Source organism: Eublepharis macularius, chromosome 7, assembly GCF_028583425.1.
Source record: "Eublepharis macularius isolate TG4126 chromosome 7, MPM_Emac_v1.0, whole genome shotgun sequence".
Lineage (NCBI taxonomy): Eukaryota > Metazoa > Chordata > Lepidosauria > Squamata > Eublepharidae > Eublepharis > Eublepharis macularius.
In genome coordinates this window covers 141,014,278-141,035,271 of record NC_072796.1, presented here as the reverse complement: position 1 = coordinate 141,035,271, position 20,994 = coordinate 141,014,278, and the positions used below count along the sequence as shown (strand labels likewise).

The following is a 20,994-nucleotide window of genomic DNA, read 5'->3' as shown; positions in this document are numbered from 1 at the left end:
GGATTTCCAGGGTAGGAGCTTTCGAGCGTCAAAGCTCCCTTCGTCAGATATCTGAAGAAGGGAACTTTGACTCTCAAAAGCTTGAACTGTGGAAATCTTGCTGGTGCCACTGGACTCAAATCTTGCTCTTATATAAATAAAGTTGCCTTGTTGGGAGTTCTGTTTTTATGTCTTAACCTTTTACTTGTGGGTTGGGGGGCATTCGACAATGGTATCATGTGCTTGGTGGGTGGCGGATTAAAAATCTAGAGCTACTGTTCTACCCTTTGCGCTGTATGGCCAGCAACTAGAGCCGAGCCTTGCCCTTTGGCCCCTGCCCGGTGAGGCTTCCAAATACTCCTTTGCAACCATGTCGCCCACCTGCCAACCGGCTCTTGTGGACTAAGGCAGTTACTTAGGTCTTGTTTCTGTCCATTGTCATCACGTTCACCTGCTCAATGACTTTTAATTTTCCTCTTTCCCTACATGAGTGACCAGAGCTGCTGTAGCATAGTGGTTAAATGACTGGGTTGCGAATCGGCACTCTGCTGGTTTGAATCCCACGACAGCCGTGAGCTCAGCAGGTGGTCCTGGTAAGCCACTTCTCTCAGCCCCAGCTGCATGGGTGGATAATAATTCCGTTGACTTTGTTTTCAGTGCTCTGAGTGGGCATGAATCTGTCTAGAAGAGTGACATACTGTATATAAGCTCAGTTATTATGAGAGCTGCTGTAGCATAGTGGTTAAGTGGCTGGGCTGTGAATCAGCACTCTGCTGCTTCGAATCTCACTCCTGCCATGAGCTCAGCAGGTGGCCTTGGGTCAGCCACTCCTCTCAGCCCAGGTCCCCAGCTGCATTGTAGGGATAATAACAACACTGATTTTATTGTCTAGAAAAGCGATATAAAAGTACACTGTTATTATTCCTCTATGGCAAAGTAATTAAAACAAGCAAGCTGGTGAGATTTTCCATGCCCATGGTGTGCCCTCCGAAGCTGGAGCATAAAGGGTGAGAGGGGGGGGATTACGATGATACCTGGAAAGAGCTCACCTGAACCAAGGAACCTTGTCTAGTGTTGTGCAGGGCTGCTGACACACAGTCTCTGATATTAATAAGACCATTGTGATGGGTGCAGTTTGTAAGTTAGACTGAAGAGCCTGGTTACTTGGGACCAGCTGAGCCACCCACGGACCTGCGCTTTTGTTGTGGGCTGAAGCAGATGTTGCGTAGGAGTTCAGCGAAGCCGTCTTTGCCCTTTCTCCACTCAAAATCGCCCTCCCTGACTTGCACCCTCCCTCTCTCCCAGATGGAAAAAGAAAGGAGTTCTGGGGCACCTTTTTCCTGCACTCATTGGCCTTGAAGCAGCTTGAGACATGTTACTTGGAATGGACCAGCGGCGGGAGGGGAAAGGTTTAAGCGCCCCCTTCTTGCCCTGCCTGCCCCTCTTCTATTCCAAATCGTGGCTGCTTTACAACATCAAAAATAATAAAAAGGAAAACTGTCGGGAGACTGTTCATGCAATCCTTGTATAATGTCCTTCGGTGCTGTATTCGAAAGGCTTCTGGGCATGGAGCAGGGGTCACTGAAGGTGTGGGGGGAAGGTAGTTGTGAATTTCCTGTATTGTGCAGGGGGTTGGACTAGATGACCCTAGAGGTACCTTCCAACCCTATGATGCTATGACTGCGTATATCAAGTCTCTTCATGTCACAGCATGTAAACGTAGTTTACTCCCCAGGTAGCACTTTATCCATGGTATATGGAGTTTGCCAAACCAGACCTTATACAGGAGGGGCATGAAAAGTCTTTCTCCTCTTTCCTTTTCCTTTTAAAAAAAATTGGTACCAGTTTTAGATGCGGTGTGATCCGGAGCAAAAGAACTGTGAACTGAGGTGGGGCTAGAAACGTGAAGGCCTAGGGGCGATAAGACTTATTTTCCGTGTGTTTTCCGCCCAAAGACTTTTCAGTTTTTCCATTGGAAAAATTGGAAATTTTGAGGAGTAATTTTTTAAAAAAACCCTTCTTTGAAATATTTTCTCTTTTGGAATGAGCAAAATTCTTTAAGATGAATTTCCCCCCACTCAAAATGCATTGAATGCCAGGCAGCCTACGGCATTAGAGAATAATTCCTGCTGAAGATTTATTTAACACTCAAATCCAAGACAGCCTTCTGTGTCTAGAGGGTGATTCCATTTTCCTGAGACAAATACATGGGTCCTTTCCCCCCCTCCCCCCGCTGGGGGTGGCTGCTTGCCTTCCTCTGGTGACCATTAAAACAAAGATGTATTTGCTTGGGAAGCATCAGGCACATAAGTTTGCATTGATGATGTATTTGCATTTTTTGTGCATGGAAAATTAAGCTGTTTATGCTTCAGTCTGCCAAGCAGGGCAATTTTGTGTGCTAACAGTGTTCTATATGATACACTTCATTATGCTAAATAAGAGCATGGAGACCTTTGACCCTCCAGAGCTCAAACCCTGGAAATCTTGGTCTTCAAGGTGCTACTAGACCTGAATCTTGCTCTTTTGATAGCAAAGTCAGTGTCCCAATAGATTTCACCCCTCCCCACAAATTTCTTTTTCCTTTTTTTCTTTTTTTGGAGAAAACTTGCCCCTCCTTCTGGCTTCAAATTTCCTAGAAATTTTGCCGCTGTCAGTAGGAATGTTTCATCCTCCCCCCCCCTCCCAATAACGCATCCCATTTTTGTGTTTGAGCCTGCTGTAGACGGTTGCATGCAGCCCCGGTAGATAATAATATCTGAATTTTTAAAACACTTTTTATTTAATTTTGAATTCCCAAAAAGTTTTTTTATATACAACAACTTAATCAGCAAAGTAGTATTTCAGTAACAGATTTAATCGTAAATTCAGCTTAACAACAGAAGTATTCCAGAAGTAAAGAGCTAGAATAAAGCATGTTAGTAGAACACAAAATCTTAAGAATTTTTAGCCCTCCTCCCCGCGAATAGGCTCAGGGCAGGGTACAATAAAATGCTCAAAGAGCATTTAAATATATATCAACATATATAAATAAGATTTAAAATAAAAAAACCATAAATACATAAATACCTAAATCAGCATATCAGGTGGTGGCCCACTCCAGTTTCCCCAATCTGAACATAAACAAACCAAGAGGAGTGTGGGTGGGGGCCATAGATTGATCATATTCTGGTGACAGCACTTATGGGGAGGGGGCAGATGACTTTGTCGCCTCTTTGGCAAAGAGATATGGGAAGATGCACGACTCGTTACATGATCTAAAAAGGCATACCGTTTCCCCCCAAAAACTGGATTGGAAATTAGCGTTGTCATTCATTATTAATTGTTCAGAACTCATATCCGTTATCACAGTGTCCCAAGTTTTCTGTATCTATTGTCCAATCGTGGGAATTTTATCTGATTTCCAGTTCTGTGCTAATAAAGACTTGGCGGCAAATAATAATAATGAAATTAAATTTCTCCTCAATGGTGCAATTGTAGAATTATTCCAGACGTTTAATAAAATGATTTCTGGATTGAGGGGTATGATAATATCTGATTTTTAATATTGGTGGTCATATGTCAGCTGTGTTGACATATTTTGCACAGGGTACCTCTTGAGCGGCATTTCTTGCCGGTCCCAGAGGCACGGACTGCTTGGGAATCCAGACTCCTTCCCTGGAACTGCTTGGTGTCATAGAGAAGGACAAGCTTTTAAATACGTGCCTCTACCTTTTTTTCTTTCCCGCAGGTTGGAATGGGTGGAAATCATAGAGCCTCGCACACGGGAACGCATGTATGCCAACCTGATCACGGGGGAGTGTGTGTGGGACCCCCCTGCCGGCGTCCGCATCAAGCGCACCAATGAGAACCAGTGGTGGGAGCTCTTTGACCCCAACACCTCGCGCTTCTACTACTACAATGCCACCACCCAGCGGACGGTGTGGCACCGCCCGCAGAACTGTGACATCATCCCGCTGGCCAAGCTGCAGACCTTGAAGCAGAACACGGAGTCGCCCCGGGCCTCCACCGAAAACAGCCCCGGGCGCAGCAGCGATGTCAGCCGGGAAGGCAGCACCAGCTCTTCCCTGGAACAAGAGCTGGAAGGTGTGGAGAAGGTGCCGGAGCAGAACCGGCCGAACCGTCAGGCTTCCCAGTTTGCCACCGTCAAAGAGGAAGTGGAGAGGTAATCCTGAGACGTTGGGACAGGCAGAACGTCGAAAGTCTGGTGTCCACGTGTAAAAGCCGTTGTTCTCGGGTTGGGGGGGGGAGCATAAATAGTTTGACAGTGTATACTAGCGAGTAGAGCCACCGGCACTGTGATCTGTGCGATTCAGTGACACGGATTTTGTCTTAAGCCGTCAGGTAGAATAGGGAGAGAGGACGCGCTTGGGGTTGACCAGTAAAGTCCCTTTAGATTAAAAAAAAAAAATTGGTAAAATTATGAGACTGTGTCAAAAATTATGTGAGTTGAATGTTTATCCTATGTGCATTTTGGGGCTGTGTGTTGATTTCAAGCTTTTCAGTAGCATGGATCCAGGTGGCCAGGCTGGCTGTGTCAAGGTAGGGGACCATCTTCCAGGCTAGAATGAGTTGGAAGAATTTCTTTTTTTTTTTGGCAGCTGCATTAACTGGCTTCTCCAGCAGTTATGTTGGATTCAGTATAACCCCAAGGGTCTTAAATGAGTCAGCAGGGGTCAACTGAACCCCATTGAAAGTGGGAAGTAAAATGTCCTTCAAGATCTCTGGCTTCCCAGCCAGCATCACTTCTGTCTTGTCTGGGTTCAGTTTCAGTTTGTTTTCTCTTAGCCAGTTAATCATAGCAGCCAGGCCGTTATTCGGATCCTCTACTGCATCACCAGGAGATTTGGACAGGATACATGTCAGCGTATTGATGACAACCACCACAAAACTATGAATGATTTGTCCTAAGGGCTTTGCATAGAGATTGAAAAGCCCCCTGGAATCCTGCAGAATAGGTCCCGCACTGATGATCTCTGCTCTCGAACGGCAACTCTTTCAGTCGGATCCATGAGAACGATTTGAAATAGTTTGACACACATCCCTTGAGATCTTGTAGCGTTTTTGTCAGTCACAGCGGAGAACACAGGGCTCTGCGTGCCTGTGGTATCACTAGAGATGTAAAATGGAGGAAAAACACACACACACACCCTGCCGTTTGTTCCTTGGGAAATGTAACTTGGTCACAGTGATCCACGCTCTGCTCAAATCCAGGTTAGATTACTGTAATGCGTTTTGGGTGGGGCTGCCTCTGAAAGCCGCCTGGATACGGGGCTCGGTCACCCTTGTGCTGAAAATTGTGCACTAGTAGCTTGTCTGTAGTAAAGAGTCCAGGAGCACCCTTAAGACTCACCAACTTTATTGTAGCATAAGCTTTCGAGAACCACAGCTCTCTTCATCTGATAAAGAGAGCTGTGGTTCTCGAAAGCTTATGTCACAATAAAGTTGGTAAGTCTTAAAGGTACCACTGAACTCTACTACAGACTAACATGGCTCTGGATCAGTTGCTCATCTGGTTCCAGGCACGGTTTAGAGTGCAAGCGGGAGATTTTAATCTGCTGGGCAGACGCGCTTGGTGCGCATTTTTTTCTCCTTTTTTTGCAGGCTGTGGCACTTTCTTGAAATACAGCAGGAGGAGGAGATTGTCTTCCCCTCGCATGCTGCCGCGCCCTTCCCATTGCCATTTGGTGTCCATCCTGCCGGGGCACTTCACTGTAGGCACTGCAGGTGCTTGACTGCTCTGCCTGCTTCAGGTGCCCGTCTCTTTCATGGGTGGCCAGTGAGCTAGGAGGAGCTAAACAGGCAGAGCTGGTAATCCAGGCGAGCAGGTGATGGACCTCATGCAGGCTGTGATTGACACGGGGAGGGCAGAATCCGGAGTGGGTTTCTCGAGATGGCTTTTCCCTCTTGATGAGCAGCGGCTGGTGAAAACCTGGGTGCCTCGGAAATAAGGTAGGAGGTGCGCCGCTTCTTGCTCATTTGAGCTGGAATTCAGCATCTCGCCTGTGCAATCCGCTCGAGGCTGCAAACAGGGTTCGTTAATATAATTAATAATAGCAATTAGCGGATCAGTGTTACTAGTAATTAAAGATCAGCTGAGAGGAGGCAACAGGTGGTCTTGCATGGCAGGATGCGTGCCTTTCCTTGTGCCCAATGCTGCTTCAGCAAGGACTCCTACTGGGCTGGCAGAAGCGCCTGGGGGCTGCTGCCAAGTGGGTCGGGTGTGGCAGGCCGAGGGTACACAGTGCGGTCTGAAGGTCAGCTAGCAGAGATTTGCCAGCCGGCTGTGTCCAGGTGCAGATGGAGATGTCTGGGCACAGGGAAGGCCAGCCAGGGGACCAGGCCAAGCATGCTAGAGGTGGGAGGGAGAAGCAGCCAGGGACGTTGGAAGAGGGGGCAGGAGAAGTCAGTCTAGGCTTCCGGTCCAAAGCTCGTGTAGCGGTCGGATGAGCGATGCCTCCTGAGTGGTGGCCTCGTGGAAATTATGCTCCAGTTCTAAGGGCCTCACCCACACACAGGCCTTTGGAGCAGCAGAATTTGGGTCTGGTGGCCCCTTAGAGACCAACAAAATTTTGGGGTGTAAGCTTTCGACAGTCAGAGCTCTCTCCTTTGGACTCTTTGCGGGGGGGGGGGGGGGCTCCCTGGCTGGACCCAGTGCAGGGAGACGGTTGGGCTAGGGCTGGAGGGACCCAGGTTCAGGGACCGTTCTCAGTCTGATTGACATGGCAGGATTGTTGTGGGGGTCTGATCCTGCGGAGCTCTTCTATAGTCTTACGATCCACATTGAATGCAGACCTTGCTAGGGCCGTCACCAACTGCGAATTCTTCCAAGGACAGCAGGCTTCTTTCGCAAAGGGCCAAATGCATTCACAGCCCAACGAAAACCCACAGATAAACCCCTCTGGCTGTCAGCCAACCTGTGAAGCAAGGGAGGCAGACGCAGTGCCAATTACAAATTGATTTTTGATTGTATTGATGATGTCTGCAGGGGTCTGTCCCTGACACCTGCCTGGAGTCCCGCATGCATCGCGGCCCTGCTTTTCAATCCGGCTGTGAGGTTACCCTCTCTTTGTTTCTCTGTTTCAGCGCTGACCTTAGCAGATCCGTCGGCAGTGTCTGTTCAGTAGTGAGGAAAATGAGAATTTTGCTTGGGCGTGCCCCTGGCCGGTCGGGCTTGTGTGCGGAATGTCCGAGCATGTCCTGCAGACGGGCTTCTTCCTACTTAGGACTGTGAGAATACCCGCTCTCTGGTTTCGGAGCCAGACTCTGTAATTTTTCTTGCCTGTAGTGGGTTTTGAAGTTCTCAAAATTATAGTATTTGGCATCCAAGTTGTCAGGCAGGATGCAAAAACCTTCAGCTGCCCCCCCCCCCTCCTGCATCTAAGAAGGCATTCCCGTTGAGCTCTTGGGTGCAGACCGTGGGGCTCGTCTGTTTGTGCCTGGGTAAGCTCTGCTCAGCAAGTTAAGCAGAAATCTGTCTTCTAATTGCTCCTTAGCCAAGTTCAGAACTAAGGGCAGCGCCTCTCGGCAGGCTGAGCTGGAAGCAAATTAAACTCGGGGGAAATTACAGGTTCTCCGTTGCCAGGAGAGAGCCATTTCTGTCCGTATGCCTACCTGTCACTTTGAGGGTCTCTCGAAATGAGATCTCGAAATCTAAGTGATTGCTTTTCTGTGGCACTTTTCATTCTACAAGGCGTTTCACAAGTTACAATTTCCTTTTTCTCCTCCACGGCCGAAGCCTTTGCTCAGAAATGACTTTTCTAGGACTGCTTGGGGGGATTTGCGGCTGAGCTGGGATTTGAACCTGGCTCTTTCACAGCCAAACTCATGTTTTCTGTTTCCTGCCCCACACAATGTCCCTGTCCCACTTTTTGTTTCTGATTTGTCCTTCTGCTTCTGATTTCCATAAGCTGGATGGGATATAAACTGTAACTCCTCCCCTTCGTTTCCCAAACTCTTTCTGGCTTAGTGGGGAGGGGGCCGGGGCTAGGGTGTTTCTAGAATCCTTTGGGTTGAATTTCGGCTGGTAACAGAAGCGAGGACCTGGGAGAAGGAAGCCCATCTGTGTTTCTCTGAGGAGCATTTATGAAGAAAGAACCAAAAAGAAAAGACCCGATAAGTAATTGTGATGCAAAACGACCGAAATGCAGCGAGTTGCTTCAAGCTTCTGATTGAAGGTGCTTCAACAAAACCATTTCAGATGGAAAGCGGGGTGTTGAAGAGCAAGGTTTGGGTCCGTTTGTGCCTTCACGACCTGCTAGATTTCCTGGGTATGAGTTTTGAGAGTCAAAGCTCCCTTTTTCAGATATGTTTAGAAGTGAAAGTGTGTAGGGTTTCATGCAGCTATTTAAAGTAAGGGTGTAAGGCCTCATAATACTGCAATTCGCTTGATAGAGTCGGGGTGTGAAGAGCAGAAAATCAGCAGCTGTAGGGAGAGAAAAATCCAAAGGCCCTCCTCCTCGAGATGTCAGTCTTGCCGCCTTCTGCAGTGATGTTGAGTCTTGCACTGGGCCTTTTCTCTGAGGATGCAGGCACTCCCTTTGGCCCTCTACACCAGGACTACTCATTGAGGACTTCATGCTTGCCTGAGCAGTAAGCTAGGAAGTCCCTGGTTCCTACCATTCCTCCAACATGGACTTGCTAGGTGGCCTTAGGTCCCCAGTTCATCCTCAGCCCATTGGCAATATAATGCCAGCTGTGCTCTGGGAAGGAGTATTGGGTGCTGTATGTGAAAAATGAGCTCCCTGCGGAAGAATTGCTTTGTTGTCATTATGGTGGGCATGGCCGTTCGGGAACTTGCTTCCTCGAGGGAAGGTGGACCTGGAGGCCTCCGATAGTCAAGAGATAAATGGCTTGCTTTTGTACACCTGTAGAAAGCTCTTCTGCCTGAACCTCAGGATGGGAAGTTTCACGAAGGCCTCAGTTACGAGAAGAACATGCTGAGGAGTTGGATTTTCCTGTACCCCTTGGCCTGAGGAAGAGGTGTGGGGAAACAGCCTTGCAAGCACCCATTTCTGCCTGCATGGGTGCGAAGAAGTTTTTGGCTTTCCGGAGGTCTCTTGACCAACCTGGCTCCTCTCTTGGCATCTCGCTCTCTCTTCTCCCTTTCAGTTTCCTGTATTGAACAGGAGCTTTAATGTGGGTCACAGAGACCAGACTGGCTACATTAAGAAGGAAAGGAAATTTAAAAAGAAAATTAAAAAATGCACACAGCATATGTAAACACAACAGACCGAGCAAGGATCAAAAGAAAAGTTATATAAATGCGTTCCTCTGCCCTGCAATCTCACATATGCCTAACGATAGAAAATAATAATGTCTCTCTCTCTCTCTCTCTCACACACACACACACACATACGCGCCCTTCTGGACAGATGAGTGCCCCACTCCGAGCATTGAACAAAGTCAATGGAATTATTATCCCCACAATACAGCTGGGGAGCTGGGCTGAGAGGAGTGGCTGACCTAAGGTCACCTGCTGAGCTCATGGCAGGAGTGGGAATCGAACCAGCAGAAAGCCGATTTGCAAGCCAGCCCTTTAACTGTTAATGCTACTTGAGGTTGCAAGCATTTGGAAATCATCCGTTACTTTACTCAGCATTTGGGATTCCCCCTTTTTCTGATTTCAGCACCATGTGATCACGGCTGCCAAGATGGCTTGCAGTAAAATGGCCCATTCACCACCCCGGCCAAGAGGGGTTTTTTTTGTAATCTTCCTCTCTCCCCCCTTTTCTTCTCCTGTCCTATAAGGAAGGATTGATCTTGCCTTGTTCTCTTGAGCTTTTTAGTCTGAGAGCCTCGCTACAAGTGACATCTTACACGCGAACAGCACTTGATCATTTTCGCAAGTCTTTCTGGGAATTGAAGTCCCTCTCCCCCACCCCTTTTCTTTCTGTTCCTTCCCCTCTCTGTTAGAATGCCTGCCTGAAGAGACGGAGAAAGCCTGCTTCTGCAAATCGCTCCTCCAGTCACAAGCCTGCTCTCAATGATCTTTGGGGGTGGGCAGCTGCGACTTTCTCAGCTTTCTCCAGAGCATTTCCCCCCCAGCAAGATGATTAGCAAAGTTGCAGCTGCCTGCCCCCAAAGATCACTGAAAGGACACTAGGACTTCACCGACATGTCAGCTTTCTCCAGAGCATCCCCCACCCCCCAGCAAGACGATTTGCAAAAGCTGCTGTCATAGGCTTTCTCCGTCTCTTCAGGCAGGCATTCTAACAGAGAGAGGAAGGAACAGAAAGAAAAGGGGTGAGGGAGAGGGACTTCAATTCCCAGAAAGACTTGCGAAAATGATCAAGTGCCGTTTGCGTGTAAGATGTCACTTGTAGCGAGGCTCTCAGATGTGACTAGGGATGAGGTGTGATGTTCTCTGGCTCTCTGTATTTTTATGGCACTAAATGGCTCTGCGGGAGACAAGAGGTTCGGACCCTTTCCTCTCTGGCAGCCAGCAAAAGCGTTCTGTAGGCTCTGAATCTGTATGGAGTGCAGACCACCAATTATGATACACTTTGGAATAACTTCTGGGGTTATTTTCACCCCAAGAGGCATCAGGAAATCTCTACCTTAGCTGCCATCCACTTTGGTCGACCTTTGGCTGGTACCCAACAGAAAGAAACAGCAAGTTTGTGAGTGCCTCTGTTGGAGAAGATCCAGGTAACGATTGCTTATTGCAGAACGATGCTTGTTGGGGCAAGAGTGTAAACAATCAGTTGGTTCTTAGCCACAGGGCCAGGATGAATAACAACAACAACAACAATAATAGTAATAACATTTGATTTATATACCGCCCTTCAGGACAACTTAACACCTACTCAGAGCAGTTTACAAAGTATGTTATTATTATCCCCACAACAATCACCCTGTGAGGTGGGTGAGGCTGAGAGAGCTCTGAGAGAGCTGTGAGTGCCCCAAGGTCACCCAGGTAGTTTCAAGCAGAGGAGTGGGGAATCAAACCCGGCTCTCCGGATTAGAGTCCTGCTGCTCTTACACCAAACTGGCTGAAGCTTAGAGAGAAGCTATCAAGGAGAGCTATCAAACTTCAATTATTTATTTTGGTATCTGTGACATCAGCAGCCTCCCTCCCAGTTAAAATAACCTAAAAAATCCCTTACCGGCACACCCCTCGTGCCGTCAAAAGATATACTGAGTAAAATAGCCTCTTCCTGAAGATCCTGAGGACCAAAAGGGATATGACGGGAGATTTGCAAATGATGCTAATATGTTTCTTCCATGGGCCAAATGACGGCTCTGGAGAGATGATTGGCACCGCAGCCGACTAACCGGTAATTCCCAACCCGTGGCTGCTGTTTGTGCTCAGAAACACTGCAGGAGATGCATTCATCTCTTGATACTTCCTCTGCATTGGATTGGGCAATTCATTAATCCTGTCGAATGTTGTGTTTCTGTGTTTTTGCAGCAAGGCACATGGAGAGAACTGAATTTCATAACCTTCAAAAATTTTCGTGACTTTCTTCAGGAGCGCATAGGATTCCCCCCAGCCGCTCTGGTGCACCTCTGGCTTTGCTTGTTAAAATGCCAGAAGTCTTGTCAATCCCCCCCCTTCCCCTTTCTTCTCTGACATGTCATTTGTCACCCGTCAGGGTGACATAACCATTTTCTTCCTCCTGCAGGTGCCAAGAAAGAGGTTCTTGCAATCCCAGCACATCCTGGGAGTTAATTGCTTCCCTCGTTTCTCACAAAAGGCCCATTTTGTCATTCTTTTGACATGAGGCAGGTGCATGACTTTGCAGAGTGGTTTTATACGGACTGCACAGGCTTTTAAAAAATTCCATCCGATCGCTTGCAGGTTTTGCGGTTTCCAAGCACTTTAGATTTCTTTTATTGGCAACTGGGCCTGAACGTCATCTGTTTTGGTACTGAGAACTCAAACAGCCACACATTATTGGACTGCTCAGCGGGAGAAGGAGGTCTTTCGTCAGGGAGGTTATGAAGGGTCAGGGCAGGCACGCTTGTGGGTCTGTCCAGTTACTCAGCATTCACACAATCAGGCCAGCTGCTGCAGAGCTGGGGTTACATCAGCTTGTCTGCCAGTAAAGATCCTGAACTTCCTAACAAAACTTCCTGATTAACTATCAGGGTACCTCAGTGGAACAGGCTTCCTCGGGAGGTGGTGGGCTCTCCTTCTTTGGAGGTTTTTAAGCAGAGGCTAGGTGGCCACTGGATAGAAATGCTGATTCTGTGAACCTGGGCAGATCATGAGGGGGAGGGCAGGAAGGGCTACATCAGTGCCTACTTCTCATGGCCCCTTCTTACATGCCCAGGGTAAGGCCCATCACCACTTTGGGGTCGGGGAGCAATTTTCTCCAGGCCAGTTTGGCTAGGGATCCTGACGGTGTTTTGCCATCTTCTGGGCATGGAGTAGAGGTCACTGTGTGTGTGTGTGTGTGGTGGGGAGGTATTTGTGAATTTCCTGCATTGTGCAGGGGGTGGCCTTAGAGGCACCTTCCAACCCTACAATTCGATGTTTCTGTGGCCTCGGCCCCTCATATCTGTGCCACCGCCTCTCCCACTATGTTTGACCACAGCAGTTTCGCTCATCTGGACGGGGCCTTCTGCATGTACCACCTCGCAGTGGAGCCAAATCAGCGGCTGCCTGCACATGCGCCTTCTCTGAGGGGGCCCCCCACCTTGTGGAATAGCCTGCCAGGGGAGGTCCCGAATGCTCTCTTTCTCCTCACTTTCCACAAACTATGCAGAACTGAATGATTCAGGAGGGCTTTCTGGCCAGATTATAAGGCTGTGTCATAAGAAATAGGTCCTGACAGTGTTTTGCCATCTTCTGGGTATGGGGCAGGGGGCACTGAGGCAGTCGGGTGGTGGTGGTGGTGGTGGTAGTTGTGAATTTCCTGCATTGTGCATGGGGTGGACTAGATGACCTTGGAGATCCCTTCCAACCTTATGATTCTATGAACCCTTCCCCTTGGAGAGGAGATGGCTGCATCCAATCACCTGTTCGTAATCAAGCGCAGGGCAAAGTCTGTCCTGCCTGCCTGTGCTTTGAATGATATTCAAGATTTAGGGTCCTTAATTTGGGACCTTTTTTCTTACATTGTAATCCTGCTCTTTGTTAGTTTTATTTACTAGTGCAGCTTTTATTCTTCATAGTGATGAGGACAGAGGTGCAGAGATGCCTTGCATTTTGGGGTGTTCTGGTGTCCCTCCTTGGAGACTGTTCCTACATCGTGGTATCACTCGAGGTGTGCGTGTGGCTGGGATGGGGGGGGGGACTTTGTTCTTTAGAAGGTAAGGCCTGGAAGTTTTACAGAGTGAGTTTTGATAGTGGGATCTGAGGGTTGACGTCCAGTGGCCTCTTCCAGATTTCAAGCGGGTAGAGATCTCTCTGTGTCCTCACGTGCACAGTTTGAGTCACACACTATGTTGTTTGTGCAGTCAGGCTGCCCTGGACTGGGGAGAAGAGGGAAGGCTGGAAAGATTGTGTCAGCAGTTGCAAGTTGTATAGCCCAGAAGGGGTTGACAATCAATTGGTTCATTGAAAACAAAAGTACATTTTGCTTTATCCCGTGAGCTCAGCGTGGGTTGTTAACAATTGCTCCAAATGCACATTTCTTTTGCAAAGGGGCTTGTAACGTCTCCTCTGCTCCTTCCCTGTTGGCATGTTAAGGGTATTTCTGGGGGGGGGGGAAGCGACGTCCCCCAGCATCCAGAACCCTTCGAAAGCAGTTTATACATTATCACTTTATCGGTGAAGTGTGCATTAAAAACATAAGATTGTGAATGCAATACATTTCTTTTGTCCTGTGAGTTTGCTTCTCAGGGAGCACTGATAGGTAGTAGCTTCTCCTTGAGGGAATGCAGGTTTGCTTACTGGTTTGCATGAGTCTGTAGGGGTCCCTGGTGCATTTGTCTTCCAGACAACAGGGCCACAGTTGAGCGGTTCAGTACATGTTTTGCATGGAGATGAACTCATCTTTAGTAGCAAGTAGAGGTGGGCATGAACTGAAATGCCAACCAAAGTGTGTCACAAACTGGGCCGTTTTTTTGGTTCATGAGCGGTGGTTCATCAGAGGGCATTCCTTACAAACCAATTTTTAGGCCGGTTCATTTGGATCGTTTTTCGGTTTGTCACCGCAGACAGCCTGCTGCCAATCAATCAGTTTCCTAGGCAACGGGGAGGGGGGGCTTTCTGCAGACCTTCCACTGCCCTGGAAGTGACGTATCTACGAACCAAACGAACTGGTTCACGAACCAGGCAATTTCATGCTGGTTTGTGTTCGTAAAATGCGACGAACCACGAACTGCAATGAACTGCCATTTTCCTGGTTTGTGCTCATCTCTAGTAGCACGCTGTGGCGAGCCGCTGGCAGGTTGGATTGCCGGTACGGGGCTAGCTGGACCAAAAGCCTGGCTTAAGTACGTGTTTCAGATGGACTCAAATTTTGCTAACTTTACGTGACATATAAAATTTCTGCAACAGGGAGGGGAGCTGGTCTCCGTCCTTCTGGCATCTATTCCTCTGTCGCCCCTCACGAGCAGAGCTGAGATTTCTTCAAAGAGCAGAGAACAGCCAATTGGTACAAGCTGACGGAACGTCTGTCTCTTGCATAAGCCTTCTTGCGTTAGCCTTGACACACCCAAGCGTGTGAGCTGTGGAAAAAGCATTCCTTGCCCTGCCATTTTGCTTTTCTGCCCCCCCCCCTCCACAGCTGACCACTGCAAATTATGCTGCTGCAGAGATGCTTCCGGCCTACTCCCAGGGCCTTTTTATTGCACGGCAACTTCTGCTCATGAGGCTGCAGGCCTCTCTGTACGTGTAAGAGAGAAGAGACGTGTTGCTAAGCGAGAAACCTTTCTTCCGATGCTCCGGGCCCTGCTGGGCCGCTCTTGACAGCAGATGCTGTTTCTCTGCTTTCCCCCAGATTCCCCGCCAGGCAAGCAGGCTCCATGCTGCCTGCTCCAACGTGCTGGGCTCTCTTCCTTCTCCCGGGCAAGGTGCCAAGCAGTGTCTGGAAAGCCAATTGACGAGTCTCTTTCCAGCAAAGATCTTGGCGGTTGGTTGGGAGAAGGGGTGGGTGGGAGGAGGGGGGCCTGAGTGGGCTGGCAGCTACGAGCTCTTCACAGAAGACTCTGACTTTTATTCAACGTGATAGGAGCTGCACGGGACAAGCAGAGGACGCCACTGCCTATGCTTCGAGGATTTTTGGACCCTGACAAGACTGGGAGGGGGGGAAGCACTCTTCCCCAAGCGCGTCTCGTGCCTAGATCCGCCCCTTTGTTGAGGTTTCCCTCTGAGTTGCTGGATAGGAGAGATGTATGCTACGTTTGGCCTGAGGATGTCCTTGGTTTTCCCCAAGAAATGCTTTGCCTTTGAGTAGCGACTACCCAGAGCATCCTAACCTGGACAGCCCAGGTGAGCCTGATCTCGTCAGATCTCAGAAGCTAAGCAGGGTCGGCCTTGGTTAGTAATTGGACGGGAGACCTCCAGCGAAGACCAGGGTTGCAGAGGCAGGCAATGGCAAAGCCCCTCTGTTAGTCTCTTGCCATGAAAACCCCACCAGGGGTCGCCATAAGTGAACTACGACTTGAGGGAACTCTCCACCACCAAGTATCCATGCAGGCACTGACCTGGATAGCCCAGGTGAGCCTGATCTTGTCAGATCTCAGAAGCTAAGCAGGGTTGGCCTTGGTTAGTAATTGGATGGGAGACCTCCAACGAAGACCAGGGTTGCGGAGGCAGGCAATGGCAAACCACCTCTGTGAGTCTCTTGCCGTGAAATCCTCACCAGGGGTTGCCATAAGTCAACTATGACTTGAGGGCACTCTCTACTCTGCCGCCCAGAGATGTCATGCAGTTTGCATCATGAAGCTCTGTTTCCTTGAAGGAGGGATGCTGTACGTGGGTCTCTCCTTCTCTTCTTTATTCTCATTACATCCCTGTGGAGGACCTAGAGTGAGTGAGTGGCCCAGCGTCCCCCCAGCGAGCTCTGTGGCAGAACTGGAGATTTATCTGCATCCCACTCCGCTGACTTGAGGGGGGCACCGGTTGCCATGGGGGAAGACACCTGCTGGTTAGAATCTAGAGGAGGCAGGTGTCCAGAAAGGGTCCCGAGAGAGCAGAAATTCGGGAGCCCCTCTTGTGCTTCCTAACATAGCAGGGGAAACAGCTTCCTCTCTCCGGCTAGACTTGGCATTCCATTCCCCTTCTCCAGCCATCAAACGATTTATTCCTGATCGGTGCTAATTAGCCCCCAGGAATGCATGTAAGCCCTGCCGTGACTGACAGGGCCCATTTGGTGATGGGAGCAAAGTGCCGGCTGGCTTTTGTGAGCTTTACCCAACCGACCGCTAGTCTTGCCTCATGCTTGGGCCAGCTCCAGTTCCCATGGGCCTCAGCCTCTCTGTGTTGCTTTGGGAGCTGCTGTGAATACTGTTGGGGAAAGAGGCCAAAAATGTGGCCTGCAGCCACTGAGTGGTCCAGGGGACAGCTGGTGGCTGGGCTTGATGGAATACCACAAGGGAAAGCAAACGGGTAAGCCAAGACAGGAGTCGGGGTTTGGGAAGACAGGCTGGGAAGGGGGAGGCAAGAGAATCCTGGCCACAAGCCTCTGCTCCAGTGGTCTTGGCATGGCACGGCAGTGTGGGGAGCCAGTGTAGTACAGGGATTAAGAGTGTCTAGCTGGGATCAGGAGACCTGGGTTCAAATCCCCACTCTGCCACTGAAGCGTTCTGGGTGACCTTGGGCCACTCACACACTCTCAGCCTAACACGAGAACGTGGGCCTTTGTTCTGACCCTGCTCGGGTGCATCAAATAGTGGCTGACCAGCTGTCTAGAGGAAGCCCGGAAGCAGAACAGATGCAACAGCATTCTCCTGCCAGTGCTCCTCGACAACTGGTTTAAGCAGTCCTACTGCTTCTGGTAATAATAATAATAATAATAACATTCGATTTATATACCGCCCTTCAGGACAACTTAATGCCCACTCAGAGCGGTTTACAAAGTGTTATTATTACCCCACAACAATCACCCTGTGAGGTGGGTGGGGCTAAGAGAGCTCAAGAGAACTGTGACTCGCCCAAGGTCACCCAGCTGGCTTTGTGGAGGAGTGGGGAATCAAACCCGGCTCTCCAGATTAGAGTCCCGTGCTCTTAACCACTACACCAAACTGGCTCTGGTACTGGTGGCAGTAGATATCCATCATGACTAGCAGTCATGGATAACCTCATCCTCCATGGATTTGTCCACTCCTCTGTTAAAGCCATCCAAGTTGGCAGCCGTCACCACATCCTGTGGCAGTGAGTTCCACAGGTCAACAATGTGCTGTGTGAAGATGGACTTCCTTTTGTCTGTCTTGAATCTCTCCCAAATCAGTTTCAATGGACGGCCCCAAGTTCTTGCATTATTAGAGAGGGAGAAAAGCTGCTCCCTGTCCGCTGTTTCCACACCATGCGTAGTTTTATAGGCTTCTATCATGTCTCCCCTTATTCTCCCTTTTTCTAACCTAAACAGCCCCAAGCATTTTAATTGATCCTCATAGGACAGTTGCTAGTGCTTCCTACCTCACAGGGTGGTTGTTGGGAAGATAAAACAGAGGAGAGGAGAGCAACATTGTAAGCCACTTTGGGTTCCCGTTGGGGAGAAAAGCATAGTATAAGTATCTAAAATGAATAAACGCCAGCCTCTTAAAAACCTGTCATGCACCGTCATTGATACCAGTTGGTCTATGGGCAGGGGTTTCGAAAGCGGCAGTGTGCTTTCCCACCTGTCGCTGCAGCTGGAGCTGGGCCAGGCTGTGGCTGGAGCATGAAGCGCAAACCTAGCCAGTCTTGCTGAGCAAAGGGACTGGCTTTGCGTACCTTGGCGTCCTGAACGCCCAGTCCTCGGCGTCCCACAGGGCCTGGCTCCCCAGCGTCCTGCTTGGCGTGAACGTCCCACTGCAACCCCCACAGTGACCAGTCATGTCAGGCAGGGGCTGCTGTTACCACCCCATGTGCAGGAGCGAGCTTAAAAAAACCCTGGCATTTGCCAGCGTGGACAAAGAACCTGATCCTACCCGCGGCAGCTGGTTGCGGGAGACCGCTGCTGTCTCTGGGCAAGATTTCACTCGTGGCTGCCATGTGCCTGAAGAGACAATGAATCAGTCATACATGTAGGGCTGCCCTCCTGAGAAGGGGTATTAGAGTCTCCCGGGTATTCAGAAGGAAGAGCCAATAACGGTCTCGCAGGAGTGGAAAAATTTGGAGCAACCGTTTTTTTCTCATGGTTTTCACCTTGAGAGCCAGTTTGGTGTAGTGGTTAAGAGTGGCAGGACTCTAATCCGGAGAACCGGGTTTGATTCCCCACTCCTCCGCTTGAAGCCAGCTGGGTGACTTTGGGTTAGTCACAGCTCTCTCAGAGCTCTCTCAGCCTCACCCACCTCACAGGGTGTTTTGTTGTGGGGATAATAATGACATATTTTGTAAACTGCTCTGAGTGGGCATTAAGTCATCCTGAAGGGCGGTATATAAATCGAATGTTGTTGTTGTTATTATCATTGAAGGCCAAGGGAGGGAGAGAGAGAGAGAGAGAGAGAGAGAGAGAGAGAGAGAGAGAGAGAGAGAGAGCGCTAGCGCTAGCTGTGTTGGCTGCTTGTGCGTGCATAGCATGGGGGTGGATATTTTTGCTTCAAAGCAAAGGGGTCATAGCAGAGCCCCTTTCTTTGCTCACCTGCCCTCAGTTGATAGCAGGATTGAGGGGTGGGGTGGGGGGGGTCACACCTGTTTGGTGTAGAAATTAGTTTCCTGCTTCATTTTGGAGCAGAGATGTGACTGAACCAGCACTACCTGGTGTTGGACTTAATTAGCAGAGATTACTGCAGTAGAATATAAGAAGACAGACTCCAGTGTTTTTGCGCTAGTAAAATGCTTTACTACATGTTTGGACAAAAGGGTACATTTGAAGAGAAAATAAAGAATAGCTGGTTCCTACATCTTTCTGGTCAGACTAGAACTCAATACAATCTGAATGAAGACTGAAAAAAGATTGAAGAGCAATAAACCCACTGGTATATGTTAGAGAAGTTAATTGCCCCTAGTAAAGCTAGTTGCCCAATAGATGATCCTAGATCTCTTCGTTAAGCATAAAGACTTCCCTTTCTATGGGGGGAACTTTTACTCAACAGGTAAGTAGTCCTATGCAAACTAGCTGACTAAACAAACAGAACAACAATTTAACTCCTTCATGACCTAATGTAGGACACTTGCTAAAATCCCAACACCTGGATTGAGCCCTCTACCTGTGGGCCCGACGTTCTCAGTTTAGGCTTTGTAAAAGCAGCCAGAAAGGCTAGGAGCAAAGGCTCCAGACTGCCAGCGGTTGCCAGGCAGTTGAGCTTCCAGAGCGCTGTCAGTTTCCATTTGAGATGCGCCCACAGCTTCTTGCTTGCCGGTTAGCTTGAGCGACGGCTTCATGTTCTTGCAGGTTCCTGTCGCGATGAGTCTTGTGCTTTCCCGAGGCTGCTTCTATCTGTCCCTGTCCAAACATCTTTAGCTTGTTGCTTTCAGAAGCACAGCACCTGACAGAGCTCAGCATTAAAGGTGACAAGTCTGGGGTGGGGTGGGGGGGTTTGGCAGCATCCTCTGGGAAGTGTAGAGTTCTGTATGCCGTAGAACCACGGTTTGGTATTCTAGTCGCTTCTCGCTCCCAGTTCTGTTTGGCCACCGCAGGGCTCCCATATTTGTTGGATCTGATTGTACTAGAGCTGAGCACCCTCCCGTTATTAATGGTAGAAATGTAAAGCGCTCGTTCTGGTCTCGGGATTGCATATGCACGGACATCTTCACACACACAAAGGGACAGCTCCTTATGTATGCATGCATGCATGCATGTATGTATGTCATTTGTAGTTCGCCTTTCTCACTGAGACTCAAGGCAGATTACATAGCGTGAGATTAGTACAATCAGTAGCCAGGACATTTCCAAACAATATCGAGGACATTTCCATAAACAATGCCGTAGAGTAAATAAGTACAAGTTTACAAAGACATAGCATTAGCAAGGATCCAATATGGAGTTGAAGAATTGCTGAAACAGAACATAATTCTAGGACTGACATTAGACAACATGAAGCACAGGTAGCTCATGGGGGCACATATTTAGAGTAAATGGGTAGTACATAAGGCAACATAGTGGGGAAGGCTATGGTCCCTAACTCATTAGCAAAGCACCTGAGCCCCCATCCCTACAATACCATCCTCCAGTCTGAGTAAAAAGCCTTTTTGAAAAATTCAGTTTTGAGCATTTTGCGGAAAGCCAGGAGCATGGGGGCCTTTTCAGGTATCACCCCACTTGTGACAAGAAAGCATTCACCAATCTGTACTTGAGGTTCTGAGGTCCAAAACTTGTGAAACCAGTAGAAAAGTGAAAGCAGAGGTCAAGGGAGCTCTCGCTCGCCTGGCGTTCGGTAAACAATGCAAAACTGAATTATTAGTTTGGGAAGTCTTGGTGTCTCTTTTGTGTGTTGTTGTTCTTTTATGTTTTGCATCTTTCTGTTAAAACTGAATAAAATTTAATTAAAAGAAAACCTGAATGATTCAAGAGGGCTTTTTACTCAGATAAGAGGGCTGTACTGTAGAGAGGTAGTCCCAAAGAGATGCATAAGGGATAGGGACTATAGACTTTACTTCTATGCCCTGTCTGCTGCTGTATGATCCTACTGGATAGTTCCTATGTTGCTTAATATGTCAGTCTTAGAATTACTTATGCTCTGTTTAGCATTTCTTCAACTCTGTATGAGATTCCTGCTAGTTTTAAAGCTTTGCAAATTTGCATTTATATACCCAATTAGATAGTTTATTGAAATGTCTTCGCGATTGACTGTATTGACTCATACTGTGTAATCCGCCTCAAGTCTCAATGCGAAAAGCTGACTATAAATAACATAAATAAAATAAATTAATGTCAAAAGGATGCTGTCTTTCACTCCCAGTTGTAAAGGCAGCTCATCTGGGCAGAACGGGCTGGTTCCCCAGTTGTGTGACTTCACAGAGCTCGCCTGTCACTGTAT

The 20,994-nt window shown here is 48.6% G+C and overlaps 1 protein-coding gene across 1 annotated transcript in view; it reads left to right on the top strand.

Annotated features, from left to right (window-relative positions):
• Positions 1–20,994, top strand: part of ARHGAP39 (Rho GTPase activating protein 39) — a 225,971-nt gene that overhangs the window by 118,342 nt on the left and 86,635 nt on the right. The window contains exon 2 of the mRNA XM_054985596.1: positions 3,707–4,141. Coding sequence (XP_054841571.1) covers positions 3,707–4,141 — 435 coding nt within the window. The remainder of the gene's footprint in view (positions 1–3,706; positions 4,142–20,994) is intronic.